This window comes from Littorina saxatilis, linkage group LG1 (assembly GCF_037325665.1).
Source record: "Littorina saxatilis isolate snail1 linkage group LG1, US_GU_Lsax_2.0, whole genome shotgun sequence".
In the NCBI taxonomy this organism is placed as follows: Eukaryota; Metazoa; Mollusca; class Gastropoda; order Littorinimorpha; family Littorinidae; genus Littorina; species Littorina saxatilis.
In genome coordinates, this window is record NC_090245.1 from 98,361,991 (window position 1) to 98,383,954 (window position 21,964).

General features: G+C 41.1%; 1 protein-coding gene across 1 annotated transcript; it reads left to right on the forward strand.

The window, feature by feature from the left end:
• Positions 1–987: 987 nt before the first annotated feature.
• LOC138947009 (organic cation transporter protein-like) lies at positions 988–16,529 on the forward strand. The gene is made up of 10 exons (XM_070318440.1): positions 988–1,263; positions 2,491–2,708; positions 3,585–3,815; positions 4,724–4,926; positions 8,238–8,786; positions 9,976–10,110; positions 10,572–10,654; positions 12,466–12,586; positions 12,930–13,002; positions 13,347–16,529. Exons 1-10 carry the CDS (start codon positions 1,080–1,082, stop codon positions 13,551–13,553), a joined length of 2,004 nt encoding a protein of 667 aa, XP_070174541.1. The 5' UTR covers positions 988–1,079; the 3' UTR covers positions 13,554–16,529.
• Positions 16,530–21,964: the final 5,435 nt, after the last annotated feature.

The following is a 21,964-nucleotide window of genomic DNA, read 5'->3' on the forward strand; positions in this document are numbered from 1 at the left end:
GAGAGAGAGAGATACAGAGAAAGGGAGAAAGAGGGGAGAGAGAGAGAGAGACAGAGAAAGACGGTGAGAGACACACAGAGAGACGGAGAGAGTCAGACGGAAAGGGGAGATGGAGGAAGAGAGAGAAAGAAGAAAGAGAAAGGAAGAGAAAGAGAGAGAGAGAGAGAGAGAGTATGACAGAGACAGACCAAGTTACAGAGATGAACCATATACAACATACTAACGATACAACTGTATTTCGTCTTACATGCATCTTTTCTTAAACTGCTTTTTCATTCCTACTTCAGATGTATTAGTTACTTATTTTCACCACTCACATAAATCTTCTTTTTTTATGTAATTGTCACCAACAGATGATTGATCGAGAGAAAAAATGCGACCATACTCAAGATAACGTTTGGGTTTAAACATAAAACATAAGTTGGCGTGTAATGCAACAGAAGCATTCTTTCTTTCTTTATTTGGTGTTTAGTGGAAGCATTTGGGATAACACAACAAGTTATGCTTATAACTAAATATTAATAATATTATAATTAAATATTAATAATATTATAATTAAATATTAAGCCTGTGCATGTATTAACATCCACACAAAAAATGTCTTCTTCAGGTGTTGTCAAGATCAACATAATGCTAGCACCTGTATAGACAATGTCAGATCAAAATAAAGAATGCAACTAATAATCTAAAGCTGAGTGGAGTGGAGAAAGTGAAATCATGGGACGAATGGGTTCCATGCAGGGAGGTAATGACTATATAACATTGGTTTAATGTTGTTGTTTAACTTTACCTTTTCATCCAAACAATATCCCAGATATCAGAATGGATACAACACGTATAATTCTTTTCTCATATTCTCGTTTCTGTGTGGTGTGAGTGTAACAATTAGCTTGTTGTTTTGGAAGATGGTGACAGTTCACTGTCAGCCACTGTATTTAACATTATTTGCGTTCCATGGTTTCGGCACAACATTTTTCATTCTGTCACTTGAAGCAAAACAGATTCACAGTTGACAAAAAGTTCAACGTAAAAGACTTTAAGGGAAATTTTCCGTTGAAAGGAAGAGATACTTGACCAAAATGCCAGCAGATAAAGAGAAAACAACTACACAGGAGCCTAATACAAATGATGGATTTGACATTGAACCTTTATTACAAGCGCTGGGATCCAGAGGAATCGGGTTTTATCAAATAACGCAAATGACGCTACAAATGTCTTCTTTATTCGGCGTCGCCTTCTCCATTTTGTCCGTGGTGTTCATCGGTGAGCTTTAATAATTTGTCATTAATCTTTTTTAAGGCCTTTGAATGGCTTTCTGAACGTCTGTCTTCAATTCTTTCCTGCTGCATTTTCTATGTTGTCATTTCCATTAGCATGGCTTGTATGCCAGTGTGTATATTTTGTGTTGTTTTTGTGGTATCATCTTTAAGCTTTTCTCTATCTCTTTATGGCTTCCACCAATAACTCTTACTGATCGATGTCTTGGAATAATTCCTTCTGCATGTTGTATGTGATCTTTACGTTGTTGCTTTTTTTTGTTGTTGCTTTTTTTAAAAAATATATATAAAGACAAGTTTACAAATATGCATTGGCATGTATACAATAAACATACATTTAACATACATTTATGGGTGAAGGTTTGCGAACAGGTAAGGGGTGTAAGAGAGAGAGAGAGAGAGAGAGAGAGAGAGAGAGAGAGAGAGAGAGAGAGAGAGAGAGAGAGAGAGACAGACAGAGAGAGAGACATACAGAGAGAGAGAGAGAGACAGACAGACAGACAGACAGACAGACAGAGAGACAGAGAGAGAGAGACATAGACAGAGACAGAGAGAAAGAGAGAGAGAGAGAGAGAGAGAGAGAGATGGTGGTGGTCTAAGTAATTGTTATAGAGTACAGGTTCAATTAAAACAAAACGGGCTTGTGGACATAGAAGGCTTTTAAACTGGACACGTGTAATAGGAGACAAAAAACCAACAACAGACAAAACAGGATCAATCAAACATTATCCTTGTACTTGTTCCAATCAGCTTTTTTCACCGAAGAAGACTGGTCGTCAAAATATGTTTTCCCTGTGTTTGTATGTCTACATCTCTGCTTAGGCCAAAAAAAATAATAGGTGTGGTTACGGTAACATAGCCAAAAAAAAATAGGGTAGGTAGGTAGGCAATCACTTTTTTTTTTTTTAACTTTTTTTTCTAATGTGTACAAATTAAACCTCCTTGACAGGGAAATAAGTGTGCGACTCGGGCGCTTTCGCTTTCATTGCGTTTTTTGCACTCGTTTTTTTTTTTTTTTTTTTTTTGACAAATGTAATAAAAAGTTATAGGATCGGCCCCTAAAAATAGGGTAGGTCGGGTTACCGTAACCACACCTATTTTTTTTTTAGGCCTTAGTACATTTGTATTGTCATCTTATTCTAGTCCTTTTCAACTGCAGCCTCTCGTTTCATATCTTGTTTTTGGTTAGCAATGTGTTGTTGTCTTCTTCCAGGATACCAACCGCCCTACCAATGTGCTGAGGTGAACATGACGAAATTGGATGACGTCCTGGACTTGGAGAGGAACGTCACTGATGACGTCAGCGTGGTGTACGAGAAATGTTCCATCCAAGTGAGCGCCAACCGGTCCGGGGAGCTTCAGGTCTATTCTCTGCCTTGCATTGAAGGCTACCAGTATGATGGACCGAAGGATATGTCGTTTTTCACCGAGGTTGGTTTGATTGACTGATTCAGTGAGTGAGTGAGCGTCTGAGTCCAGTGAAAAGGCAACTGAAAGAAAAAAAATAGACTTTGGGTTCAATATCCGTCATCTGCGTTACCGGCTTTTAGTAGCAAAAGAGAATCAATAAATGTTCTGGTGCTTTGTGCTCTCGACATTGGTTCTTGCGATTTGCGCTCTTGATGTTAAAACAGAACACGAATTTATTCTGCCATATAACATAACAGCCATTGGTATTTGTGCGCGCTATTATGATAACATGCATACGTAGTTCTGGTTATTTGTGCTCTCGATGTTGTTGGCTTTGGTTATTTGTGATCTCGGTGTTAGCTTTGGTTATTTGTGATCTCGGTGTTAGCTTTGGTTATTTGTGATCTCGGTGTTAGCTTTGGTTATTTGAGCTCTCGGTGTTAGCTTTGATTATTTGTGATCTCGGTGTTAGCTTTGGTTATTTGTGATCTCGGTGTTAGCTTTGGTTATTTGTGATCTCGGTGTTAGCTTTGATTATTTGTGATCTCGGTGTTAGCTTTGGTTATTTGTGATCTCGGTGTTAGCTTTGGTTATTTGTGATCTCGGTGTTAGCTTTGGTTATTTGTGATCTCGGTGTTAGCTTTGGTTATTTGTTATCTCGGCGTTAGCTCTGGTTATTTGAGCTCTCGGTGTTAGCTTTGGTGAATTACGCTGTCGATGTTGGGTCAAGTGAATTACGCTGTCGATGTTGGGTCAGGTGAATTACGCTGTCGATGTTGGTTCTGGTGATTTGTGTTCTTCATGTTAGTACTCATGCTTTGGTCGGTCCCTTAGGCGGTCGTTATAGACATGGTGGAATGTACCACTGTTTATACCTAATTACCATCTGCATTTCAGTGGGACCTGACATGTGACTATTCCGGCCTGACGGAACTGACCCAGACCTTGATGATGGTGGGTCAAGCGGTGGGCGCCTTTCTCTTCACGTCCCTGGCGGATCGCTTTGGCCGGAAGAGTGTACACGTACCGTGCTCGCTAGCCCTTCTGGTCGTTGCCGTGGCGAACGGACTGGCACCGAACTACGTCTTCTTCACTTTCTGTCGCGTGGCCACCGGAGCTCTACAACAGGTAGGTCCTTTTCAACAGTTAGAGTTGGACCTTTTAAAGAGCTAGCACACACACGAGTGTCCGTGTAAGACGGGTGCCCTTCCATTACAGGGACACCTTGGTGAGACAGGTACAACTGACTAAAATAACTCTCTTACATGTTTCCATTTGTCTGACGAGGACTCGTCTTTATGGATTCCCAGAGAGAAAACTATTTATCTCTGCAAATATTGGAACACTGCTCTTTGTTAGTGTTCTCCATTGTGGGGTAAACAGTGTGTTATGGTACTTTGAGAAAGCAAGGCACACAAACTAACCGTTGACATTACGTATTATTTTGCATGTTGTCGTCATAAGCACCTTTTTTAATTCATGCCAAGTTTTGAATGTTTAAGTCAATTCCTCCCTGGTCGGGCCTAGTACTCCTTAGTTGGCCCTCGTACGACCATTTTCACTTTGACAAATGTTATCGCCGTAAAAAGAGGTGATTGAGATCATACCTTCATCAGTGTTGGCGTCAGCGTGGATGTTTCTATGTGACGATTGCCAACGAGGCATACGTGTTGTCACCATCATTACGTCTCCACAACCATGGAAGTGAGGATGAAAGTCGCCTATTCATTTCAATGCTTGTTATTCTCTCAGGAACCAGGGCTAAGGTGCACGAACTGAAAGTGGGTGCCACCCGCACTGCAGAGAACAAACCACGGGGTCTGGCTCGTTGATATTCACAACGAATCTCAATGTCAACCAATCCAACACCGCGGCTGGCTCCCACCCGGTTGGTAACTGTATCGTGCACCTCGGCCCTGGATTTTGGTTCCGTAATTAATCTGTTGCACACTGTTACTCTGTCCTTTTGTTTCTCATATCTCTCCTCAACGATCAGTAGCGGTCCTTTTGACTAAAACGTGACCTAGTGATTTCAGGGAACAGGACTGGTAGCCTTCACCATGTTCATAGAACTGCTTCCCAAATGGCTGAGAGGGATGGCAGGACTCACCGACGGAGTCATCTGGGCCAGCGCCGTTATGATGCTGCCTTTATTGGCATACCTCATGCAGGACTTCACCTGGCGATACTTGCAGTATACCTTAGCGGCTTTTTCAGCGTACAGTATTCTTCTTCCCTGGTAAGAACAACAAACACACCAACCCTTCATTTTGATTTCAGTGCATGTCTTTTTCCTTGGAGTGAGAGGGTGAAGGGGTGGGTAGAGTTGAGGGATTGAAGGGGCCGGGAAGAAGAAGAAGAAGAAGAAGAAGAAGAAGAAGAAGAAGAAGAAGAAGAAGAAGAAGAAGAAGAAGAAGAAGAAGAAGAAGAAGAAGAAAAAGAAGAAGAAGAAGAAGAAGAAGAAGAAGAAGAAGAAGAAGAAGAAGAAGAAGAAGAGGGAGAAGGAGGAAGAGGAGGAGGAAGAGGAAGAGGAGGAGGAGAAGCTACATGGGGGAATACAAATGTTTGTCAAACAAACCAGGGGAGTGGTTGGGAGGGTGATATAGGAGGAGAAGCTACAAGGGGGAATACAAATGTTTGTCAAACAAACCAGGGGAGGAGTTGGGACGGTGATATAGGAGGAGAAGCTACAAAGGGGAATACAAATGTTTGTCAAACAAACCAGGGGAGTGGTTGGGAGGGTGATATAGGAGGAGAAGCTACATTGGGGAATACAAATGTTTGTCAAACAAACCAGGGGAGTGGTTGGGAGGGTGATATAGGAGGAGAAGCTACATTGGGGAATACAAATGTTTGTCAAACAAACCAGGGGAGTGGTTGGGAGGGTGATATAGGAGGAGAAGCTACATGGGGGAATACAAATGTTTGTCAAACAAACCAGGGGAGTGGTTGGGACGGTGATATAGGAGGAGAAGCTACAAGGGGGAATAGAAATGTTTGTCAAACAAACCAGGGGAGTGGTTGGGAGGGTGATATAGGAGGAGAAGCTACAAGGGGGAATACAAATGTTTGTCAAACAAACCAGGGGAGTGGTTGGGACGGTGATATAGGAGGAGAAGCTACATGGGGGAATACAAATGTTTGTCAAACAAACCAGGGGAGTGGTTGGGAGGGTGATATAGGAGGAGAAGCTACATGGGGGAATACAAATGTTTGTCAAACAAACCAGGGGAGTGGTTGGGACGGTGATATAGGAGGAGAAGCTACAAGGGGGAATACAAATGTTTGTCAAACAAACCAGGGGAGTGGTTGGGAGGGTGATATAGGAGGAGAAGCTACAAGGGGGAATACAAATGTTTGTCAAACAAACCAGGGGAGTGGTTGGGAGGGTGATATAGGAGGAGAAGCTACAAGGGGGAATACAAATGTTTGTCAAACAAACTAGGGGAGTGGTTGGGAGGGTGATATAGGAGGAGAAGCTACATGGGGGAATACAAATGTTTGTCAAACAAACCAGGGGAGTGGTTGGGACGGTGATATAGGAGGAGAAGCTACATGGGGGAATACAAATGTTTGTCAAACAAACCAGGGGAGTGGTTGGGACGGTGATATAGGAGGAGAAGCTACAAGGGGGAATACAAATGTTTGTCAAACAAACCAGGGGAGTGGTTGGGACGGTGATATAGGAGGAGAAGCTACAAGGGGGAATACAAATGTTTGTCAAACAAACCAGGGGAGTGGTTGGGAGGGTGATATAGGAGGAGAAGCTACAAGGGGGAATACAAATGTTTGTCAAACAAACTAGGGGAGTGGTTGGGAGGGTGATATAGGAGGAGAAGCTACATGGGGGAATACAAATGTTTGTCAAACAAACCAGGGGAGTGGTTGGGACGGTGATATAGGAGGAGAAGCTACATGGGGGAATACAAATGTTTGTCAAACAAACCAGGGGAGGGGTTGGGGGGGTGATATAGGAGGAGAAGCTACAAGGGGGAATACAAATGTTTGTCAAACAAACCAGGGGAGGGGTTGGGAGGGTGATATAGGAGGAGAAGCTACAAGGGGGAATACAAATGTTTGTCAAACAAACCAGGGGAGTGGTTGGGAGGGTGATATAGGAGGAGAAGCTACAAGGGGGAATACAAATGTTTGTCAAACAAACCAGGGGAGGGGTTGGGACGGTGATATAGGAGGAGAAGCTACAAGGGGGAATACAAATGTTTGTCAAACAAACCAGGGGAGTGGTTGGGAGGGTGATATAGGAGGAGAAGCTACAAGGGGGAATACAAATGTTTGTCAAACAAACCAGGGGAGTGGTTGGGAGGGTGATATAGGAGGAGAAGCTACAAGGGGGAATACAAATGTTTGTCAAACAAACCAGGGGAGGAGTTGGGACGGTGATATAGGAGGAGAAGCTACAAGGGGGAATACAAATGTTTGTCAAACAAACCAGGGGAGTGGTTGGGAGGGTGATATAGGAGGAGAAGCTACATGGGGGAATACAAATGTTTGTCAAACAAACCAGGGGAGGGGTTGGGGGGGTGATATAGGAGGAGAAGCTACAAGGGGGAATACAAATGTTTGTCAAACAAACCAGGGGAGGGGTTGGGAGGGTGATATAGGAGGAGAAGCTACAAGGGGGAATACAAATGTTTGTCAAACAAACCAGGGGAGTGGTTGGGAGGGTGATATAGGAGGAGAAGCTACAAGGGGGAATACAAATGTTTGTCAAACAAACCAGGGGAGGGGTTGGGAGGGTGATATAGGAGGAGAAGCTACAAGGGGGAATACAAATGTTTGTCAAACAAACCAGGGGAGTGGTTGGGAGGGTGATATAGGAGGAGAAGCTACAAGGGGGAATACAAATGTTTGTCAAACAAACCAGGGGAGTGGTTGGGAGGGTGATATAGGAGGAGAAGCTACAAGGGGGAATACAAATGTTTGTCAAACAAACCAGGGGAGGAGTTGGGACGGTGATATAGGAGGAGAAGCTACAAGGGGGAATACAAATGTTTGTCAAACAAACCAGGGGAGGAGTTGGGACGGTGATATAGGAGGAGAAGCTACAAGGGGGAATACAAATGTTTGTCAAACAAACCAGGGGAGGAGTTGGGACGGTGATATAGGAGGCAGAAAGGAAAGAAGACAAAAAGGGTGTGGAGGGGTGCCTGACAAACGAGTCCAGGCTGTGGGCAGATAGGGTAACTCATAAAGTTGAAAACTAAAAGAATTCTGTTCGCACCAATACAAGGACAGCACATACAAGACCAAATAAAATGTTCGCCTATGGAGGCTTCTTATGGATTAACAAACACACAATCACAGAGGAAAACAAACAGCAAAAGCAGTAACGGAACGAATAAAGTACGAAAAGAAGATGGAGGGATGGTCGGTTGGTTATCGTCTCCTCAGCAGAGATGGAGGAAAACAAAAAGAACTGGAACTTAAAAGACATTATCAAAAAAAATAGGAATTGGATACAAATGACTGGATATCACTTACGATCATGACAATTGTCCTTGCTCCAACCGATTTTGTTATTTTTTCTAGCTTCATGGACGAATCTCTTCGTTGGCTCGTCGCCAACGGCAAAAAGACAGAAGCGGAACGCGTGCTGAAGAGAGCCAGCAGACAAAACAACGTCCAGTACACCAAAGTACACGCTGCCTTGGAGGAATTGTTCCGCAGTCAAAGCTCCCCCGACATGAACACCACACCAGTCTCCTTAGAATTCGCAGCAAGTGTACCCAGCTTTCCAGCTGAAAACGGGGATCAAGAATCAGCCAATGAAAGAGTAGAGAAGCTCCTCAGAGTCGGTGACCCAATCAATGGAAGCGTTGCAGAGAAGGATGGACCAGTCAACGGAAGCGTTGCAGAAAAGAACGAAAAACACAAAGGAAGCGTGGCTGAGAAGGAACCTTTTCTTGATGAACCGGTCAACGGAGACGTTACGGATAAGGAACCAATGACCACAGCTGTTAAAAACGGAGGTAGTGACAACATGAAGGCGTCCAAGCCTTCTGTGACGAGATACACAATACTGGATGTTCTCAAACACAAGGTTCTGCTAAAGACGGCATTCATCATTTGGTATCTGTGGTGCGTACGTTTTAGCTTTACAAAGATAAAACACCAAAACAATATCACATGTGTAGAGCTTGGATAGCAAAATAGCACCACATATGCAGAACAAAACCAAAGTTTAAACAAAAGTCGTGTGAAGCGATACAAAAACATTTAGACTCTTTGTTGGCCCGAAACTAAAAGATCAACACTGAATGATAAGGACAAGGATAAGATTTCTTATAGTCCGGTGATCTTACCCTGACGGAAATTCGGGCAGCTTTCCATACAGTACGGCGCTACCTAATCTTTAATAGCGTTATATCCGGGTTTGAAAAACTTGAGGCTGCACTGTGGCGACCCCATTTTCCAATCGAAGTGAATGAAATGTTGGTTGATTACATTTCACTTTTTTCTGCTTGGAAGCTTTAAATTAATTGTTCATGAAAATTCTAGAAATTTTAAATTGAAATAGGAGCTTAAAGGCATATGTACGCGCTCCCGTGTTTACAAAGTGTAGTTTGCCCATAATCGATGTCAAACGCACCATAAGACCATGTAATGACGATATGTCGCCATGCGCGGACCATATACATGCATTACAGCTTGTTTTAGAGTCTCAAAAACTTTGGATGTAAACAAAGACGCGGAGTTATTTCCCTTGCGTCAACGCTACCTCTGTTGGCAAATCTATAAATAGGACGATCCAGATCAAAATGAAAATTAACATATCTCAACATTGAAGGGGTCCTAGACCACAATATTTTGCAGGGAACTTAATTTAGCATGTCTCCAGCTGTTGGTAAAGCAATTAGCGTGTATAGTCATCGAGTACATATGGCTTTAACAAAAGATCCAAACATGATTGCGTTGTCTTCTTTTTATTTCCCGAATCCAAAAATGTAAAGATATGTCATGTTTACTCTGAAAATATGCTCACATTTAAAGAATCTCGGTCCAATGTTCAAATGATTCTCAAAAAGCATACCGACCCCGCCTCGGTCTTCGGGTTTCGACTAGCCAAGCCTCACTCATCTCTGTGATGACTGATTCCGTGTTTAGGTTGGGGCCGACAGATTGATAAAATGTTTTGATATCGCTTCACGCGAATTGTGTTTCTTTCTGTTTTGTTGCTGTTGATTTCAAAAAAGATTTTTTAGTTTGCTTTATTTGTTCAATATATGTTATTGTTATTTTGCTTTTGTGTGATTTATGTGAGAAACAGGATTGGCAACAGTCTGGCGTATTACGGCTTGACTTTGACGTCAGCCCAGATGGCAGGGAACCGATTCTTCAACTTCTTTCTTCAGGTGATGGTAGAGTTACCTGCCTACGTCACGGTGTATTTTGCTTTGCGAAGGTAAATGATACACGGCAGAATTAATTTAATCTTTAAATATAGAGATATAGAGAGAGGGGGGTTGGTTGAAAGAGAGAGAGAGAGAGAGAGAGAGAGAGAGAGAGAGAGAGAGAGAGAGAGAGAGAGAGAGAGAGAGAGAGAGAGCGGCTTGGTTGAGAGAGAGAGAGAGAGAGAGAGAGAGAGAGAGAGAGAGAGAGAGAGAGAGAGAGAGAGAGAGAGAAAGTCTGTGAGCGTAATGTGCGTGTGTGTATGTGAGAAAGAGAGAGAGAGAGAGGTCCAGTGTTAGTCAAGTTTCCACAAGGCACAAGGAACAAGCACGTCGTTGGAAGGGAGTTTACTGTTAAATGTGAAACACTACAGAAGTAGATTCGCTCCCTTCGAGCACAGGTAAGAAAGACCTGTCTGCCTTGACGTCTCATATTTCTGTCTACAATGTGTGTGTTTTTTTCCTCCCTGTGCAGATTTGGACGACGAAATGTGGGATGTGCTTTTCTGATTATTGCGTCCGTCTCCCTACTTCTATCTGCTGTTCTTCTGGCAACAGGTATTAGTTTCGCTGAGTGCGCGCTCATCCCAAGTTTGCGTGAGATATTGGGCTACATTGCTATTCTGATAGACACGTGGGGGAATACGAGGGTTGTGATAATATAGTCCCACACAGCCCTTTTTCGAACATCGGTCTATATTTCCACGGAAGTTGCTCAATATCCGGTAATCTTGAACTTTAGCGTGTTATATTAATAGCTCAGAATCCAGTGACGTTCTTTACTTATTTTTAAGCAAGCCAAAGAACATTATTTTGTCGTGAAATTAATTGACGGATTGAGCTCCAAACTTAAGCATAATTAATTAATTTGGTTGTTGAATCGACGAAAATGCACCGAAAATGGCGTACGTTGTCAACCATGGGACATCATTTACACGAAAGAGTTGTCTCCCTTGTCCGCTCATACGGATAATTCCTTCTTTGACCCATGTAAACGAAATGCATTCGTACAGTTCATCGGAGTTCATTCCGTAACTTCAAAGGGATCTAAAATGACTTGTTATGATTACAAGTGCAGGTTCTACAAATTTGGAGACTTAAATGCCTCTGAATTATGAGCTATGAATTTAACACGCTAAAGTTCAAGATTACCCAATATCTTTTTTATTTCCAAAAACAAACAACGTATGCTTCCGGTTTCATCGCCGTGGAATAAGTGCTCGTATACCTGGTAAGGTTTGCTTCTGTGATTGGTCGACAGACCATATCGTTTGTATCAATTATTTTCTCACCGTACATGAAATACATTCCGGGTAAAATCCAGTTCTTTAACAGGCAAAACACCTTGCAAATTACCACAGTCACCATTGCAAAATCACTATCCGAAGCATGCTACGTGACGTCATATGAAACCTGGCAAAATGACGTAATGCGAAGCATCCGGTTATCTCGTGTCTTCTCCATGATACAGGTCAGAGGATTTTTCAATGTTCGGTAACTTCCTATGCTATTCGCCCTGAAACGTCGTCTGCGGGTAGTTGTCGCTGACAAAAACATGTTATCAACACAGAATATGATGTCAGAATAGCAATATAAACGATATTGTGTTTTTAGAGTCGCGATAGGAGCCAATATCTAGACTCGAACAAGTGTAATGCGACTCGTCTTCGACTCGTCGACATTATACTTGTCTCGTTTAAATATCGGATCCTATTGCTACGCTGAAAACGCAATAGCTGTTAATCCAATTTGTTTAAAATCAAGAATACAGTACCTTAGAGAATATTCACTATCGATATGGGATCTCAAGGGCAATTGAAGAATCTGGAATCGCAGTCTAGCACAATGAAATAGTACAAGCTCTAAGCCTTGCTCTTCTTTTACTGTCAAAATTAAGAAAAGAAAAGAACAGAAAAAGACCACAAAGCACAGAAGTAGCCGAGCAAGCTACCTATCTGACTAAGAACGCAACTTACCATTTCACTAACTAGCTAACAAATCGACCTGTCAGCTTGAACAAAAGAGCAATGTTTTGATAGTGATTGTCATAATCTTTTTGGAACAAGTACTACGATTGGACCAATCAATTGACTTGTATGATTTAGTAACGGTGTCAGTGATTGGACTAATCAGCAGCTATTGTTATTAATAAATTGTCTCGTATGGTTTAGTAAGGGGGTCAGAGATAAGACCAATCAGCAGCTATTGTTATCAATAGATTGTCTCGTATGATTTAGTAAGGGGGTCGGAGATAAGACCAATCAACAGCTATCGTTATCAATAGATTGTCTCGTATGATTTAGTAATGGGGTCAGAGATAAGACCAATCAACAGCTATCGTTATCAATAGATTGTCTTGTATGATTTAGTAACGGGACCAGCGATTGGACCAACAACCAACGTGTTGTCACTGATCGGCAAATTCGGCATCTCTGGCTCGTTCTGCAACCTTTTCATCTTCTGCCCCGAGCTCTTCCCAACAAACCTCAGGTAAAGCGCAACGCGTCAACAAAATTAAGATCTTTATTTGGTTTAAACAAATGTTATTCAAGAATTACAGATAACTATCACATTAATGTGTGTGCTCAAAGGAGCGCGACAATCGGTGCTTAAAAGCGTGCTGGTGAAAACAGCATAAAGCAGGATTTGGTGGACGCTAACAATGTACAAAGATGGAAACAATGTCAAGAGAATGGAGGTAGGGGTAGAAATTAAAGAGGGGTTATCATTATTTGAGACAGATTTGGGTAAGGTTTTCTAAAAAGTGGAAAACATCACATTGTTAGTCTATCCAAAACAAAATCCGTGCCAATTACTGAACATTTGTTAACAGGACTGCTGGACTGGGGATGTCCTCAGCAGTGGCTCGCATCGGGGGCATGCTCGCTCCGTTCTCCTCCAATCTGGTCAGTTCTGGGTTTCATTGCGCCACATTGACTGAGTGGTCTGTAGCCTTGTACATGTCAATACGGGTGCAACTGTGTGGGTGTGTGTGTGTGTGTGTGTGTGTGTGTTAGGTCCGGGAGCGCGTGCATATGCGCGCTTGTGTATATCTGGGTGTTTGTGTGAGTGGGTGTGTGCTTGTGTGTGAGTGTGAGTGTGTGTGTGTGTCTCTCTCTCTCTGTATGTCTGTTTTTCTCTCTGTCTCTCTGTGCTGTCTGTGTCTGTTAATAAAACCTACAAATCTGAAAACAATACGAATGAAAATTAATTATACTCCAATCATTATTGCACACACCATTGTTCGCAGGCGGCTATTGCAGTATGGGCACCGGGATTGGTTTTTGGCGCTATGTCGGCTCTCGGGTGTTTCGTCATCCTGCAACTTCCGGAAACCAGTGGGCGCCCTCTACCGACCACCATCCAGCAAATGAAAGCCTGGCACAAGAGAACACCCAGTCAAATACAAAAAGCTGAAATCATCATCGAGCCAAAGGGCGAGAAAGGAATCTGTTGATTGGTCTTGCATGCAGGTACAAATAACTGATGTCCATTTGAGCCGAAATACTGTTTCTTATGATACGCCAAAACAAAAAGATTTGTGGTATGAATATTTTTGGTGAACATATTTTATTGTCACAATTCGCCGATGATACCAGTCTGTTTCTTGAAGGTACAGAGCAATCATTTTGTGAAAGTATAAAAGTGTTACAACATTTTGCGTCACTGTCAGGTCTGAGAATGAATTATGATAAAACAATTGTAGTTTGGTTAGGACCTTTAAAGTTTTCCAAAAGAAATTTTTTTGCCTGATATGAATTTTACCTGGAACCCGGAAAATTTCAAAGCACTTGGTGTTATTTTTTCAGTAAACGTATCCAATGTTGTTTTTCTTAATTATAAAAATAAGTTAAAGGAAATTCAAAAACTTTTGAATTCATGGACCAGAAGGAAGAAAGAAAATGTAAGTTTTACGCCCTCACGGCAAAGCCATCAGGGGCATGTTACACGGGAAAACCCGGCTTTGTATGAAAATAAAAAATAAAAATGCAGGGGGGGGGGGGGGGATGTAGACAGCTGGCTGCCGGCTGCTAGAGGAGACCTGAAATGGGCTAGGGACCGGGTTGGGTCGTCTTGGGTCAGTGCTGAAATGGTTACTTTATTGGCTGTTGGCCGAACGGACACCCGAGCTTCATATTTTTGCATGCATGTATTCGTGTTTCCAAGGCCTGAGGCTTTCGCTGGACCAGAAGGAACCTAACACCATTTTGGTAAAATAACAGTCCTACAAACCTTGGCTATTTTCAAATTGACACACTTGTTTACGAATTTACCTGATCCAGATGAACAGTTTATGATGGAGTTAAATAATATGTTTTCTGTCATCTCTAAAAATTGTTTGGTTAAAAAGAGTTGTTGCATGGTCTTACTGGATTAATATCAAGATTATTGTTTAAAGCATGTCCATCTGTTATAACAATTAATATGAGAGGAGAAGAATTTGCAAATGTTTTGATGCAGAAAATGGATAACCCGTTTTGGACCGATCTATTTAAACATTATAAGAAATTCCATGGAAAATGTGAACCTTCAACGAATTTGTATCAGAATGTTTACATTATAATGTTAATATTCACAGAGCTAAAAAGACAGTGTACATTAAAAACTGGATTGACAATGGAATTGTTCAGAATGGTCATATTTTGGGACAAAATGGATATTTATCCTATAATGCGTTTAAAATTAGATATCTAAATGCGCGAGGAGATTTTGTATTGTATGAAGGTGTAATCCAGGCTGTTAAAAAATAGAGAAAAATCGGTCTAGAATTTGATAGACATTTTATTATGACAGAGCCCATTGTGTGGAAATGCATTTGTAAAGGTAAGACACAACTTATTTACCAACACTTTGCTAAACATGTTACGGTCCCAAAATGTATTGAAAAATGGTCTGAATCTTTAAACTGTTTGTTAGATAAGAAGGTTATTTTTCAACATATTTTTAAAACAACAAAAGATACTTGTCTGAGATGGTTCCAGTACCGATTATTGTACAGAATTCTGCCGACAGAACGGTTTCTATTTTTGCGAAAAATTGTGGTGTACATTTTGTGGTAGAAATGAAGAAACCCTTATACATATGTTTTGGGAGTGTGATTAAGTACAGACTTTTTGGATAGAATTTGTAAATTGGTTAAAGGCGAACTGCACCCATTGTGACAATTTAAACCTTTCTAAAAAAACTGGTTCTTTTTGGAGTTGCGAACAATGTAGTCACTGATAAATTTTTTGGTGTGCCAGTAATTTGTGCCAAACACCACGTATATAATTATTTCCAAAATGAACAAAAAGATCCCTCATTTTCAAACATTTAGTAGAAATCTTAAGCAAAGATTTATTTGTGAAAAGTATAACGCAGTTATGAATAATACATTAGATAAATTTTACAAAGATTGGCGCTTGTATATGCATGTTTTGATGTACCCCTTAGGTTACTTTTTGTACTTACTTTTGATACTGCGACCACAAAGCACTCACACCCCCCCCCCCTACCCACCCACCCCATGTGTGTTGTAATTGTCTAAGTATTTTTGTTTTGTTTTATGTTTTTGTCCCCTTGTTTAAGTGATGTCCTTAATGGGCAATTCCCAAAATAATGCTCACCTAAGCCTGAAATTCAAAATGGAATTAACGGCTTTTTTACATATGCCACAAGAGATGTTTATAGTTACTTATACCATTCATCGCTTGCCTCTAGTTCACTCCCCTTGCATGCCGCCATTTTGTTTTGATGTCATTTGGGAACGCGCCGTGTGAAGTCATTTTATGACAACTTTTAAGAATGTCATCGCGTGTGCTAGTTTTTGGCTCACGAAGTGTAGCCTATGCGATCGTAACTTTGTCTGTCTGTGCGTGCGTGCGTATGTGCGTATGTGCGTGCGTGCGTGTGTATGTCTGTGGTAGAAACTTTAACATTTCGTCATTTGAAGACGTCACATTATGGCGTAAGAGGGTTAGACGTCACGCGAAGGAATGTCTCGGTCATTGTTATTTTGAGCGGGCCGAGACTATTTGGCAGTCGTGTCTGTAAGTAGGCTACATGCAGACAGACAGATCTAGATCTAGTGTCTCTCTTTCTTGCACAGTGTCACCAATGCTTACTGTGTGTGTGTGTGTATGTGTGACGGAGTGATTGAGTTTGTGTTACTGTTTGTCGATTTCTTACGTGAGCCTTGAAGGCTTCGCCTCTTGTTATTGTTTTGGTTTCGAAAATTAGTCAAAGCTGCTACAGAAGCCTAAAACTATCGTTTGATCTGTTTTTAAAATATCAATTGCTAATACTTTTTGAAATATATTCAAAACAAACTCAACCCCAAAATGGTGCCCCGTCAGTGACGTTTTGGGTAGACTTTTTGTTTGTGGCGATGAACCGATTGGTTGATTTATTTCTTATTTCGAGTTTCTTAGCTTTGACCCCCTCCCTTCTCTCACCTCCCCCCCCCCCCCCCCCCCCCCCCCCCCCCGCTTAAACAAAAAACAAAAAACCATTGGCACAAACAGAATGACCGAATGTTTTTCTTGAGCCAAGCCCCAAATGTAAAGAAATATGATTGTTGATAGATACTGATATGGTTGAAGATACAAAGAATACACATCTATAAGCCAACATTGAGAAATGAAATTATCTCCTGGTCCAAAGTTTTGCAAATACGAAATGACTGATGAGTGGGTTTTGGTTTTCTTTGAGCCAAGAGCATAAACACAGTGTGTGATTTAAGAAAGCAAAATGCTCGAAATAGTGATGATGTATCTAATCCATTTTAATTAAAGTGTCAAATCTTAGCGGGCTAGAATTAGGATTTGTACTGTGAGCTGAGAGGGAAGAGTGTAGCTGCAAAGCGAATAGCCGTACATATGTTTGAATAGTATTTTTATTGGCTTTATTTGTCAGGAAGCACAGTATTTGTGTGTTCTCTGTTACTCGAGAAATCCAGTCACAATGCTGATTGATACTGCTTACTTTCTTGCTCACTGCCCGTTATGCCGGTTGGCATGAAGGGCGGCAGATTGATAATGCACAGTAAGTTTAATAGAGTGCGAGAGATGAAGCTTTTTTCGTGATAAATACTTGTTGTTGATTGTAAACATGCTTAGTACGTATTCTATCTTTGAATTGTTGAGAAAAAAAGCACTTTATAAACCAATTAATCAGAATGTGTAACTTAAAATAAACACATGTTTTCCGTATTTAACCTTCGCCCGTCCGGGTTATCGACTACACACGGAAGTCATCATGGGGCCGTGCGGACCCGGTCCATGCTTCTCATTTCCTTCTTTGAGAAACATGGGTCCGCACGGCCCCACGATGTTTGTAGTCTAAATATGACCTCTTTTTATATTTAGTCAAGTTTTGACTAAATATTTTAACATCGAGGGGGAATCGAGACGAGGGTCGTGGTGTATGTGTGTCTGTCTGTCTGTGCGTGTGTGTGTGTGTGTGTGTGTGTGTGTGTGTGTGTGTGTAGAGCGATTCAGACTAAACTACTGGACCGATCTTTATGAAATTTGACATGAGAGTTCCTGGGTATGAAATCCCCGAACGTTTTTTTCATTTTTTTGATAAATGTCTTTGATGACGTCATATCCGGCTTTTCGTGAAAGTTGAGGCGGCACTGTCACGCCCTCATTTTTCAACCAAATTGGTTGAAATTTTGGTCAAGTAATCTTCGACGAAGCCCGGACTTCGGTATTGCATTTCAGCTTGGTGGCTTAAAAATTAATTAATGACTTTGGTCATTAAAAATCTGAAAATTGTAAAAAAAAATAAAAATTTATAAAACGATCCAAATTTACGTTTCTCCATAATTTGCTGATTCCAAAAACATATAAATATGTTATATTCGGATTAAAAACAAGCTCTGAAAATTAAATATATAAAAATTATTATCAAAATTAAATTGTCCAAATCAATTTAAAAACACTTTCATCTTATTCCTTGTCGGTTCCTGATTCCAAAAACATATAGATATGATATGTTTGGATTAAAACACGCTCAGAAAGTTAAAACAAAGAGAGGTACAGAAAAGCGTGCTATCCTTCTTAGCGCAACTACTACCCCGCTCTTCTTGTCAATTTCACTGCCTTTGCCATGAGCGGTGGACTGACGATGCTACGAGTATACGGTCTTGCTGAAAAAATGGCATTGCGTTCAGTTTCATTCTGTGAGTTCGACAGCTACTTGACTAAATATTGTATTTTCGCCTTTACGCGACTTGTTTTTAATTACTTCTCGCTGAAATGTTAAGACATAAGAGCTTTTTAGGTGCCTGAGGCATTCTAAAAAGCTCATTACAAAATTCTAACTAGTTTAAAGGCACAGTAAGCCTCCCGTAAACCATCACAGAGCTCCCCGAGCGTCTACATTACAGTACAAGCATACTTCCATTTAAACGCTCACCGAACGGGAACATCCTGGCTGCTTTCTGTCGAGCGTGAGAAATTTTCAAAGAATTTATTTTCGTGGACTTGGCCCTTTACAACAATGGCGCCTCGTTTTGGTGCTGGACGGCTGTTATGAATATCCCGGAAATCACGCCTGGACAGTAAGCCTCCCGTAAACCATCACAAATACTGTCAGGCTTTTACACACAGTACAAACACCCTTCCATTTGAACGCTCACCAAACGGGAACATCCTAGGTGCCCTGCGTAAAGAGCGAGCAATTTTTAAAGAATTAATTTTGCAGATTGTCTCGAACACTTTTTGGACCCATCCTGAACTCAGGTCAAAAATGAGTTACTTCCCTTAAACTGGCGATAGCCGTGGATCGATGATAATCAGAAAGTGTTTGGACCGTGGCGCGTTTTTGCGCTAGACCTAACTTTTAAAATCTAAATAATAAATTGACAGCATGTTTTCATCAAGACAAGATCAGTGCAATTCGAAGTTGTGAAAGTTTGAAAAAAGAAAAGCCCGGAAGCAGGGTCACGCAAGGGTCGTAGCAGACGACGGTTTATGCGGCATATCGCCGTTCCTCTCAACAGTCAAAAGCCATCGCTAGAGTTCTTGTGAACCACAGCCGTTTGTTTCGTGCATAAAAACGTGCTATTGTAGATAAGCTGACATCGAGTCGCATTCAAATGACTAACTGACGACTACATTGTGAAAAAGGGAAACTGGATCACACGGGTTCACGATGGCTCAGGCGTAAGAGAAACCACGCAAAAATAAATTCTTTGAAAATTGTTCGCTCTTTACGGAGGGCACCTAGGATGTTCTCAATCGGTGAGTGTTTAAATGAAAGGGTGTTTGTACTGTGTGTAAAAGCCTGACCGTATCTGTGATGGTTTACGGGAGGCTTACTGTGCCTTTAAGAGATATTTGCAATTAAACACCCTTCTGAGTCCACACGGACCCACGACCACCGGCGAAGGTTAAATCTAGCTTTCCGACTAGAAACATTATTACTTGTTTTCGGGACATTCTCTGTTTTGTTTTTAAATATGATACAAAGTATGTTATTACCCAAGGCTATCAGTTCATCCTGTTGATGTGTTGCGTTTGTCAGTTTGTGTGGGTTGTGTTTGTCACATATTCATAACGACATACATAAACTTGTATTGCTGGCACAACCGAAGCTTGTAGGAGCACCTGCTAACGTCATTTAGTCATCAGGAAAACATAGGTGCAATTTTGCTGACGTTGATAAGATCGCTGTGACAAGACTGCTCTGTGGTCAGTATATAGAACAAGCGGTTCTACCCATTGTAGAAACTGGAAAACAAAGTGTCAAATGGTGTCCTTCGTGAAGAATTGGCTCTTGGCCGTAGTTCTTGTGACATGGCGAATGCTTTGAAGTGTGTTGATTGTTTCTGAGAATGTGTAATCGTAACCGTAAGTAAAAGGCATTAATTAGAGACATCCAGATTTGCCTTCGTCAAAATTTCGTGAGTTCCGATCTTCGCGAGTTTGTTGAAGTGGTGACGTCACATCCCGTCACGGTCACCACTTTCCAATTTCGGTCCAGATCTACGCGAAGTTCTTCGTGCGCGTTCGTCTGTTTTCGAAACAGTGATGACGAGTATAGTGTTATGTATGACGAGTCTTTTTTATCGGAATATTCCAGACATCTGAATATGCTGGGTATTTTTAGATTCATTCCTGTAAAATCTCCCAAGTCTAAAACAAATAGGCCTAGTGGAAACAAGTGTCTTGTGCAAGAGAGATCAAGGGAGATAATTGGCAGGATATGTCGCCCGTCGACTCAAGTTCTGAGTTTTGTGTGGGTATCCGTGTTCATGCACTAGGCCTCCAAAATGAACAGCTTACAGATGCACAGTCCACAGAAGCGTCGTACAGATATTAAACTTTAACACTGCGCACATAAAACATATTTTTAACATTATGAAAAGGACTAAAAGTACTCACGAAGATTGCTGATTGAGTTTCGTCAAACACGCCTTTTTCACAACGCAGATCCCGGTCTTCGGCAAGCAGTGGTGGGCGCGAAAAACCAAGCGCATGCGCTTTGAGGCACAAAGTTAAAAATAGAGAGGAAATCCCCACCACCGACGAATGATCGTCTGACGAAGGTTGAATCTGGATGTCTCTAATAATTAGCGGAAAAATCTGGTGTTTTAATTGTTGCTTTTCGTGTGTGTGTGTGTGTGTGTGTGTGTGTGTGTGTGTGTGTGTGTGTGTGTGTGTGTGTGTGCGTGTGTGTTCCTACATGCATACGTCAGTGCGCCGTCGCGATATAACCTTGAACGGTTGAAAACGACATTAAACACCAAAATAATAAAGAAAGAAAGAACGTCAGTGCGCGTGCGTAAATGTGTGCGTGTAAATGCGTGTGTGTGTGTGAATGTGTGAAGGGGGTGGGGGTGGGGTAGAATAATGTCTGTATAACTTTGTTTTAAGCACAAACACACGTTATCTAAATAAAAAATGTTTAAACCATGTTTTATTCAAATTGATGTTGCTTGCGCGTTAAAATATATTCAAGAATGCGAATAAAGCACAGAAACTAAATTGATAGTCGTCTCACATCTGCCCAACAGACGTCAGTTATGCACTTAAACTACACAAATGCAACAACACGTTCGAAATTACATAAAACTGCTAAAAATGCACTGTCTTAACATGTTAAAAATGCCCTAAAATATTTTTCTCCAAGGTGACTTCAAGGCATGCGCCCAATATGAGTGTTGCCACTACACACAAAAATTGCATACATCACTGTAGAGTAGGTCCAGACAAGACAATTAACAAAATAATTAAGAGCGATATACTTAAACAAATATTTCAAAGAAAAAAGTAAAGGCACATTTTGGTTTCAAAACAAAAATTATGAATTTATGTTGGAGGAAATGCGAAGGCGGCGTTTGTTGAGGCAAAAAAAAAAAAATTGTCTGTTTAGGGTAACCCGACCGACCCTATCGATTTGGCGCCGACCCAAAAACTTTTTTTTGATTTAAAAAAAAAAAGAGGTAAAAATGATAAAAAGAGACATTTGGCGTTTCTTTCTCTCCCTTTCTCTCTGTTTTATTTATACGTTAGTTTTGAAACATGTATTCATCAAATATAAGAAGTGAATTTACACACACACACACACACACACACACACACAAAAAAAACCCTACCTACCTACCGACCCTACTTTTTTTGGTCATGTTACCCTAAACAGACAATTTTTTTGGGGGGCCTAATGTATGTGATGCCTAAAAGCAGCTTTTACGAACATACAACTCAAACCTCCGACACATGGTTAGTTAAATGATCAAAACCAACAGCTTCACATCTAGCCATCTCTACTAAAAACAAAATTACCGCAAAGAAAAACAAAACAAAAATGTAGCGCAAGTTATTTATCAGATTCAAACATAAAAGGAACACTGTAAGGCGAATGGAGAAAGAACACCTCCGT

What these genes read in the sequence shown, in the direction of transcription:
- LOC138947009 (XM_070318440.1), top strand. Translation starts at nt 1,080, where the DNA reads ATGCCAGCAGATAAAGAGAAAACAACTACACAGGAGCCTAATACAAAT. An exon ending in TTTGTCCGTGGTGTTCATCG is followed by an intron (nt 1,264 to 2,490) that starts GTGAGCTTTAAT and finishes GTCTTCTTCCAG; the next exon opens with GATACCAACCGCCCTACCAA. An exon ending in ATATGTCGTTTTTCACCGAG is followed by an intron (nt 2,709 to 3,584) that starts GTTGGTTTGATT and finishes TCTGCATTTCAG; the next exon opens with TGGGACCTGACATGTGACTA.